A 10,413-nucleotide genomic window follows, 5' to 3' on the forward strand; every position below is an offset into this window, starting at 1 on the left:
GGTGGTTAACAAAAAGGAAAAACTCCCTCAGCAGACGCCTGATTCACTGTTTGCAGCTGCATAAAGGCAAAGCAGGATGGGGCTAGAAGTGTGTGCTTAGCTGACTGTCACTTAATGATTAAGGGTAAGAAATACAGTGCAGTGCTGGTAGAGGTGCATGCTGGGAGAGTGGAATGAAGGAGGGTGGTGGTTAAGGCGCTTAAGGTGGTCCATCTCAGATCCAGAAGCCCTGCTCAGGGCAACACTCCTTTACCTTCATGTTTCTGTGCCTTTATTGTGTGTTAAATAAAGAGTCTTAATAAGCTTCTTTATCAAATGTTTTGGTAAGCTGCTGTGAATGACTGGTCTGCTTACATCCCACTCAGTCACAAGAGATTTGCATAAAATAGAAAAAAGGCAGCAGTGTGTAAACACAGCTGAGGGTTGCTGTTATTCTATTTGAGTGGAGATGTGAAGCTGCCCTTTATCCTCACTAAGTCAGGTTGACTCCAGAGCTGCTCTGTTTTCCGCAGATGGCTGCTGTCTTCTGGAGCCAGGCATTGTTTATAACTAGAGATGACACTGACGAGTCAGAGTGGAGAAGTTTGACTGTGTGCTATTTGCTGTGAGCACATTTTTACTGCCCTGCCAAACTGCTGGCAGTTTATCTGCACATGTTTTTTTTTTTTTCCACAGTTATTTAAATAAGTATTGTTTTGCAACACGTAAGCATAATGTCACATCCAATCTGCCACGGGTGTCACTGAAGATGAAGATGAAGTATGCCATTTTGTGGAGGCTTTTACCCCTGATAGTGCCTGAAAGTGCCACAAGTGAGTGTACTATTATTAGACCAGGTCACCCCAATGGATCTGAGCCCCTCAGCCTGGCAGTGCTTCGCTCTGTGCATTGAACTTCAAAGGACCAAAAGAATAAGGTTAAAAAATTCAGTGGCTGCTTTGGAATCAGTTTGAAATCCCCAGTCAGAACGAGGCCAGTGTGAATATAACAGTGTAGCGGCAGTAGTAACATCTCCTGCTCTGTGTGCAGCAGTTTCAAAACCTGCAGCAGGGGTTGAAAAGCTGCCATCGGCCACCTCTGAGATACGAACCTCACCCTCTACATTTTCTGCTTCTCTTTTTCCGTTTCCAGTGGTGAAAAACTGCAAGACCTTTTCTTTGATTTTTGTTATCCCAGTGCTATCTTTGTGTCTGGATGAAGAGCAAGACTGTTGACTCGCCTCTGGCAAGATGAGGAAGTGAGACTCTTTAGTGGAGGAAAGTTATGATCCTCCACCTCTGCCTCTCCAGGTGTTCTGACGTTTGCATGTCTCATACGATACAAGACAATTAACTAATGTGGAAACTACTACACTCACTTCCTTAGAAAGCAGTTATATAATGTCTCTTTTGTGTCTGGAGGAATATTTAAGTGATGCTGGTGATCGGGATTGTAAAATTTGTTTTAAAGATTACAAATTAGAACAAGTAACCTACGAACTGAGGTGTGGCAGGTGAGAAAAATGGTTATTAACCAGGCAAGGAAAATGTGCAAGTGGGAATATAAAAGTTTTGGGAAACCTAATGTACTGTTAAAAATCGTTTTCTTCATTGTTTATCAGTTTGAAATCTGGTGACATGAATAACATTGGTCATCAGTATTCATGTGGATCTGATCTATCAGTTAAACATTTTTCATCAACCACACATACACACGGCAGCTTTCTCCTCGAGCTGGACAACGTGTCATTCACCCTTCAAAGACTAATCAGGAATGGCTCAAGAAACCTGACTACAGCCAAAAATGTTGAGTGACCCTCGACACCCCAGTTCTTAGTTCATCCCCATCTGCTTGATGCACCAGGTGGACCCACAGAGGGCCCACATCATAACCTGCAGGCCCCAAAGTATCCACTACCAACTTAACAGTGTTACAAATTTATATGATAGCCTCAGAGGGTCAGTGTCCATAGCATGACAGGGCTCAACACAATACTGGCAGCTTCAATGTTACATATTGGAGTACCCTTTTAATAATACCTGTGAGAGGTTGGAAGATGTATTATTAATCATTCCTTTTATTTATTAATTATTGATCAATATTCAAATCCTTTTCCTGAAGCTCCCAAGCTTTTTTATGCTTCCATAAAGATTCTGCGAGGTGGAAATTCTTTTATTTGTACACTTTAAATAATGCACCTCTGTTCTACATTTCAGTTAGATCCTCCCAGACCCTCCTAATTCAGCAATCACCCTAATTCCAGTGATTGCTCCAGTAACATGGAAGACATCGTGCAGCTGTTTTCACTGCGCTCAGTAGCACTTTGCAAACTCAGGCTAGTGTAAAATAAAAGAAGTGCCCCCTAGAAGTGTTCTTCTACATCTCCATACAGCTAGGGATCTCTAAAATTGAAGGAGAAGGCACATCCTGGTTTTGTGTCCTACGGTTACGGTTACAAACCGATGGGCTGGCCCTTTATTCCCAACTTGTTTTGAATTCAGAGTTCATCCATGTCCCAGACTGCCTCAACAGCAAGTGGTAGTTTACTGCTTTAGTCTGGGGGCACCTTGACATTGTTTGGGGAACAAAAATGACTCATAAGTGATTAAAAGATTTCTATGGTTACTAGCAATGCTTTAATGGTTTCTGGATTCAGACTGGCAATTTCTGATTCCCAAGTCAGCTTTTCCTGATCTCTAAGGGCTTTTCAATACAAAAAGCATAACGATCTTTCATGTGACTCCCCTTAGAGATTAAAGCATCCACTGTTTCTCTTTTTGTGCCTGTGATTGATATGACTACAACTGGGCTGAGGGTAGCAGTGGGCTAATGTCAGTCCTTCAGAACACTAAGGTTCTGTGTGCAAACTGAATTGTCCAACAGTTAGAAACGGCCTTGTTTAGCGTGCCCTGACCTTCGCATCCCTCATCTCGACTGTCAGAGCGGGTTCACATAGCACTCAGGCACTCTCACAAACAGCTCAGGCTGCTGACTTTCAACAAATCCTGAAAATAAAGATGGAAAAATCTAATGGCAATGTCTACAACATTAATAACATCCCGTCCTAGTAGACACAAATAGACAGAACAGGCTGGTTGCAGGCAGTGAATGGGTCGGGAACATCAGAATGCTCTTACCTAAGACGAATTGTTCTAGCTATTCCAAAGGAACATTAGCCTGATATGATGGATATTTTCAGTATGTGTTAGAGGAAGCCAAACTGATCAGAAAAACTCTGCAGTCCCCCTCTGAGGTCACCACACAGGCCTAATTACACTGCTTCTCACAGTCATCTCAGAGGCTGATGTGCAAATACTGCCATCTACTGCTAGACAGAACAGCCTGGTTGCATCTGAAGCTCATCAGTTTATCTCCAGCAGGCCTTTCAGACCCACACAGTTCAGCATCAAGAGTGCACTCAACACTGCAGCAACACAAATCAGTGCTCAATTTTCAAGGACCCGTTTTTAAGCATTTATGAAACATATGAGTGAATTTCTGAATGATGGCTGGGCCTGACAAAAAAAGGTCTAAAAAATACTGTGAACGCAGCAGGACTAAATTATGAATCATACCCTGTAATTAAGTAATGTTTCTGTGCTCAATTCAACTTGCAATGAAACAGCTCTTCAAGTCAGACCCCAATAATTAAAGGCCAATTTGATGCATCTGCACTTTTTCAAAAAGCAGACAACATTCACATGCAAAACATGAACTTTTGCTAAGCTTTATAGGAATACTGCATATCTGAAACAAATATGGTGCTTGCAGTGTGTTACAGCCTCTTAGAGCTATTATATAATCTCTTCTGTTTTGTTGATGCATAAAATCTACTGATGTAGCTCGACTAATATTAAGCTGCTCGCAGTTAATTTTTTTATTTTTTTTTTGCATTTTTTCATCTGGCATAATAAGCAATGAAAAGCTTTGAGCTCAAAATTTGGCATGTCTAACTTTGGAATTTGTGACCTCTGAGTTGAATTGAACACAGCATGAGTCAGCCAGTAGCAGGTCTTTAGTGTGTCATGTCAAACCCTTTTTTAAAAATAGGTGCCATGAATGCAGTAAAAGTGAACATTAGAACAAATTACTGATGTGAGTGGGCACTGGGTTGTATTTAAACTGTTGTGTCATGGCTTTTTCGTGTTGTGTGGGTGTTTTGATCATATCTTTCCGAAACATTTTGTCTTTGTTGGGAAATGTGTGTCCACCTCTGCAAAACGGCCAACTGCAAGTCACTCCCACCAGCTTTTACACTTATTTTTACAACTTAGAATGTGGAATCCTTAAGGGACTTAGAACCTGATGTGATATTGCTCCAGTAGCTTCCTAACAAAGTTAGGATACCCAGCTGAGAGAGAAGCTACTCACAGTTCAATAATATGGGATTGGCACCAAAACCCCAGCCTAATCAAATTACGCTCACTGGCCACTTTCTTAAGTGGAGACATCGTGGAGATGACCTGTTAAAGTTCAAACTGAGTATCAAAAATGGGGAAGAAAGGTGATTTAAGTGACTTTGAACATGGCATGGTTGATGGTGCCATAAAGACTGGTCTGAGTATTTCAGGACCTGCTGATCTGTGGGATTTCCCACATAACCATCTCTATAGTTTACAGAGAACGGCAAAAAAAAAAAGAAAAGAAAAAGAAAAGAGAGACAAAATACCTAGGGATAGGCACTTCTCTATGCTCTCATTGCTTTGTTGATGTCAGAGGTCAAAAGAGAATCCCCAAACTGCTTCAAGCTGAAAGGGTTACAATGAAGGCATGCAGAACAGCACTGAACCTTGAAGCAGATGGGCTGCAGCAATAGAAGGCCAAACCTGATTGTCACTCTTTTCACCTAAAGACCAAAAACCAAGGCTACAGTTTGCACAGGCTTTTTAAAAAATGGATAAGAGAAGATTGTAAAAAAAAGTTGCTCTTTCTGATCAGTTTAATTTCTGTTGCAACATTCAGATTGTAGAGTTAGAATTTGACATAAACAACAAGAAAGCATGGATCCACCCTGCTTTGTATCAATGGTTCAGGTTGCTGGTGGGGACATAATAGTGTGGGGGGACATTTTCTTGACACACTTTGGGCCCCACAGAACCAATTAAACATAATTTTTTATTGGCCATGCCCATCCTTTCCTGACAACAGTGTGCACATCTTCTGATGGCTATTTGAAGATGACAGTTCCCTGTACTTATAAGGCACCACCTTTTGGGTGTAGTGAAGGAGACACTAATGCAGCAACTGTGTGACGCTATCATGTCAATAAGGATCAAAATCACTGAGGAGTGTTTCCAGAATCTTGTTGAGTCAATGCCATGAAGAATTAAAGCCATTCTGAAGGCAAAACTTTATTTATATGGCGCCAAATCTGTGACAAAGACAGGACAAAAGAACGCTGTGGGACACTGAGGGCCTCAAGTGCCAAAATTAATCAATCAGTGCAGACACGACCAAAAAGACAACTATGTAATTATTAGTTTGAATGGGATTGCAACAATACATCATCCCTAGAACACAAAGACACAGGAACCAAGTACAGACAAATGAGGAATTAAAGGAAAGAGCAGCATAAAGTGTCCTAATAAGGTTTTGGACCTCCATGTGCTACATAAGTAAGTTTTGGCACTGATTCTCCAAGACGATTCTTCCCAAACATATTCCCTCATGTGGTGTTTTCATGATGATGATGATGATGGTGAAGAGTGCTGTCTATAATATCAATCCAAAATTTCTTGATGTTCAGCTGAGTTGAGATCTAGTGACTTTGAAGAACAAAGCATGTGCTTTTATCGTGTTTATATTCATCAGTGGATCTATGACTGAGCGTATGGTTGTCCTGGAAACCACTCGCAGCAGGATAGAAATGCTTCATTATAAGATAAAGGTAATCAGTCTGAACCACTTTGTATTGATTTGCAGCCCCTTTCCCTTTCCTCTCAGGGGATGGGTGAACCAAAACCATGACAGCATAACAGAGCCCCCTCACAGAGTTTAGGTTTTCCCTTTTAATGTCATTTTAACTAGTCATTGTCTATTATCAACATTCAAGATTACATTACAGATATCTGGAGAAATGTTTCGTTTTTGATATATGAAGTAAAATGTCAAGTGGAACTTTGTAGATATCTGAAATGAGAGTTGTTCCCATTAATGATGAGTCAGAATGAACATTCTGGATATCAAAAATGAAATTATGGATATCTGAAATTGAAAGCTGAACACACGTGAATGACAAAGTGTCAGGATTTGTACAAGGAAGATTTCTTTGTGGCTATCTTGAATGTTTGTCTTGCCCATTTGAAGGAGGAAGGAATTGAATTACAGTCAACTGTGACTACTAAATGTTGAAAATAGCACTTGTACAGTTAAGGGGTTTGGGGCATCTTAAATTTAGGTTTGACCATTAAAACTAAACTCATGCGTAACCTAAAATAAAACTAGATGCAATGCAAAAAATGTCATGATTTGAATATTGTCCTATATCAGTGTTCAATATCAGTATGCTTATATACAGAATAAGTTATGATACGCACTGGGTAAAGTTGATTAAAGTCAAACTTTAAGTGAGTATGTATAATGTATATATGAATATGTATATATAATATATGAAATATTAAAATTATGTTTTAAATGGTTTTACATGTTATAATCAAAGGCTGAATCTTAGCTATAGCACTGCCCAGATTGATGGAAGTTGGTGAGTAGTAAAATTCACAATTGGAAAATAACAATGAGTCTAAATATTTTAATACGGTAGTCTGTATAAAAACAAATGGAAAAAGAATTCATAGACTACTTGGACTACGACGACATTCTCAATGAAAGGAAAGTTTTCACTTGGAAGAGTTGGCTTAGGTTTCTTTTTAAACATTAGGTGGAAACATAAGTGGAGCGCCTGAGAAACCTTCTGCAAGGAAATTCATTTCAGTTTGTGCATCCTGGTAAATTTTGTGGTGCAAACGTTATCATTTATGTAAAGCAGACATGTCCAACTCCAGTCCTCGAGAGCTACTGTCCTGCAGCTTTTAGATGCATCCCTGTTCCGACACACCTGAATCAAATGAATTGCTTGTTACAAGGCCTTTACCAGACTCGATGGCATGCTGAAGAAGTAATCCAGTCATTTGATTCAGCTGTGTTGGAGTAGGGATGCATCTAAAATCTGCAGGACAGTAGCTCTCGAGGACTGGAGTTACACACCCCTGTTGTAAAGGAATATACTAAAGAAAAGCTCCTGTTTTGCTCTCTTTTTCAAATATTTGTTCTCTTGCTGATTAAAAAAAATCTCATTTAATACTCTCACTAATGAGTCAACACACATGCATGCATGATTTAATCTTCTGTCCTCTTTTGTGTCTTTTGTCTAGAGAAGTCACCTCTTTAAATATGCATGGGGCACATGTTCACACTATTGATAAATTAATTTTAATTAATTTATAACCCTCTGGACTTAAATAGCTCAGATGTGTTTCAGCATTACTTCTGCTCTCACGTTCAAAACTTTCTGCACAAGACTGAATCCCACGAGTGTGTTTTGGGATGAATTTTGAAAGAAAAAAAATCCAAACTGTGTTATTGAGAAAGCTCTAAACTAGAAAAAGAGGCAAGCTTGCATTGAAAGGATTTAGCAACCAAGCAAACAACACTTCTAAAGTTGAAAATTTCACCCAATGGTTGGAAGAAATTATTGGTTTGAGACTGTTTGAGATAAATGTCCTTCTTGAACTCCATTTATTTTTTTCCACACACCTGTCTACATTTGCACAGCACTATGTGTGCATGCATGTCTGTGTATTTGTAGCGGGGATAATTACATTTGCTCCAAAAGATTTAGTGGTTGTATGAAATCGTATTTTATATTCAAGTTTAAAAATAATAAACACATTGCTGAAAAAAAAGGAATGGGCCCCATGTGAGATTTTCTTGCTTCTTTGACAAACTTTGTGGCAGTGTGAAAATTAAATACTTTCTACCAAGTCTTCTACTGCATTCATGCTTATTTATTAGACAAATGTTTGGGCTCTAAATATTCCCTGCAGCACCCACGAAATCCGTGTCTATCCTCTTCTTCATATTGAATGACGGGGCAATCTTAATTAGGACCGTCTGTAGCTGTGATAAATGATATGACACATCATCTCTGGAGGCCTACTATTGGCTGATATAGTACTTGAGGGAGGACACTGTGGGTAGATCATAGCCCTCATTTTAATACTTGCATCAGCATTGAAGAATTGCACTTTGTTTTGAAAGTTGCTTTCAGGTGTTACTTTCAAGCTTTTTTTTTATTGTTTTTTTCCCCTAAGTTTCATTTTTGCCTTGATTTCATAGTATTACTTAGAGGGATGGTTAGAGGGTTGTGATCTGTAGGGCAGGAATCAAACCAAGAAAAGGATATCTTCATCTCATTGGTCTATGTTTAGGTCCGTTCTTAAGAGCATTTCTTTGTGCACAAAATGAGCCAATCCAGGACATCTCACCATGTTCTGCCAGAAAACACGTTCAGATTTGTCTGGGGCATACATGATTTACTTTTATGAGAATGACCAGTACAAGGAAAAAAACATTGTTGGTGATGGCATGATGTGTAGGCACAGATGATGCTAGTGTGCAGCGAGGTGGAACCTTGAAGACAGCCAATATCACACACTTAGCGTCCGTTTCCATGCTTGTAAATTTACATTACTTTTTCAGTAAATTGCCACTTAGCACCTCCATTCCCATGACATACCTGATCAGGTAGTATATCTAGTGAAAATTAACTTAAGTAACATCTACCCTAAACCTTTTGAAACTTGTCCCAGGCAGATACTCCTAACAGACAAAAATATCACATAGTCTCAGGACAACATTACAATCAAGTAGATATTACTTTGGTTCAAGTGTGAAAAAACACTTTATTTGTAGAATGAAATATACAGACATGTCACAAGATATTCTGAGATACAAGATGACAGATAAGCAATAAAGGTAACTTTCTGGGGCTCATAAATGTAAGTCAATGTCCCTGTATAACTTTAAGTGTCACAAGTCTAGGATGAAGCGTTCGACCTTCATCATGTACGCTGGTTTGAGGTATTTCTGCAGTTCACTCTTCTTCACCCACAGAAAAGGAGCTTTTTTGGTTTTGGGAGGGGCACCATCTGCCAGGATGGCTTTGAAGAAGAATACTTTTGTCCCGATTGAGTTCTCTGTCCGAATGGCTTTGGGCAGTTTGTACTTGTACACTCCGCAGGGGGCGTTGCCAAGGAAAGTCGCCTTGAAACCAGCTGCTGCAGGTAGGAAAACAGGCTGTGAGTTCATGCAGATGGAAACAAAAGTGCAGATGTTGCTAACCTTTATGCAGCTTTTAACACTTTCTAATGGTGCCGCTTTATGTTGTCGCATTCCTGTGGATCATCAGTGTTTGACTCCTCTAATTAAAGTGTTACATCACCCTCATATTCTGTTTCTCTTCTGTGCTGCGACAACAACCCACTTTTTAATCTAATGTCATGTCGTGTAAATCCCCACGGTCGCTGCTGGCTCAATGTGCAGAGTGAGGCACAACACGGCCATGTTAGATTCTCACCGAGTCCAGCTATATTAAAAATGGATCAACTTCTGCTCCTCTAAGACACCTTAAATAAAACCCTCTACCAAATGTTATTGTCAGGGGAATGGCTTAGGAAGTGATTGATGGAGCTGACACATTAATAGCTTGAGAAATGTTGTGAAATGGTTTAGTACAGTCAGTCTGTGGACTCTTATTTAAATGCTTTAAAGCTTGGATACATGTTGAGAATCAGACAGTTAATATATTTAATGTGAGGGATCATTACTGGGTGACTGGGAATATTTCTGCCATTAGTCATCAGCTTCACCTCTCACCCTTAACTTTGGTCAAATCGTCTGCTTATTATTTCTGAAACAGACTCTAATCTACGGCTGAGATCAGTGGACGTCTTAGCGGAGATGACAGCTTGGGGCCAAGCACTGCTCTATGAGGTGTATGCAAATGAGTTTTCAGAGGGGATTTACAGTAAACCTCTTGTTGTGGATAATGAATTTATGAATGATCACATCAGACTTTAAAGATCCTTAGGATAAAGCTGGATCATTATAACAAAAGAGATCAGGATGCTAATACAGTAAGAATGCAGCAAATGAAGCATGTGGACAATAATTTTGGATATTAACAGTACCTCAAATCCTGCCCTTAACACTTATTTTAAAATGTGCTTAAATATCCAACACACACTTGCACTTTGGGGTACTTGTTTAAATGTGGGAAGTTCTTAACTGATAAAAACATATTTAACAAATATCAGCAGATTAATTTGTTTTTGCTTCATCTGCTACATAAGGCTGTCCAAAGACTGGATCCGTCTTAATACCCATGTACAATGCTATGAAAAAGTATTTGCCTCCTTCCTGACAAAGTCATCAGTC

General features: G+C 39.5%; 1 protein-coding gene across 2 annotated transcripts in view; it reads right to left on the reverse strand.

Annotated features, from left to right (window-relative positions):
* Window positions 1-8,517: 8,517 nt before the first annotated feature.
* The window catches only part of mrpl46 (mitochondrial ribosomal protein L46), an 11,302-nt gene continuing 9,406 nt past the window's right edge, over window positions 8,518-10,413 (reverse strand). The window contains exon 4 of one of the 2 annotated variants that reach the window (XM_080884646.1): window positions 8,518-9,251. In XM_080884646.1, the coding sequence (XP_080740772.1) occupies window positions 9,007-9,251 (245 nt within the window). In that variant the 3' untranslated portion in view covers window positions 8,518-9,006. Of the gene's footprint in view, window positions 9,255-10,413 lie in introns of both variants that reach the window. The other variant, XM_080884645.1, reaches the window with a different exon arrangement.

The sequence above is a fragment of the Rhamphochromis sp. 'chilingali' genome (genome assembly GCF_963969265.1).
Source record: "Rhamphochromis sp. 'chilingali' genome assembly, chromosome: 6".
NCBI lineage: Eukaryota > Metazoa > Chordata > Actinopteri > Cichliformes > Cichlidae > Rhamphochromis > Rhamphochromis sp. 'chilingali'.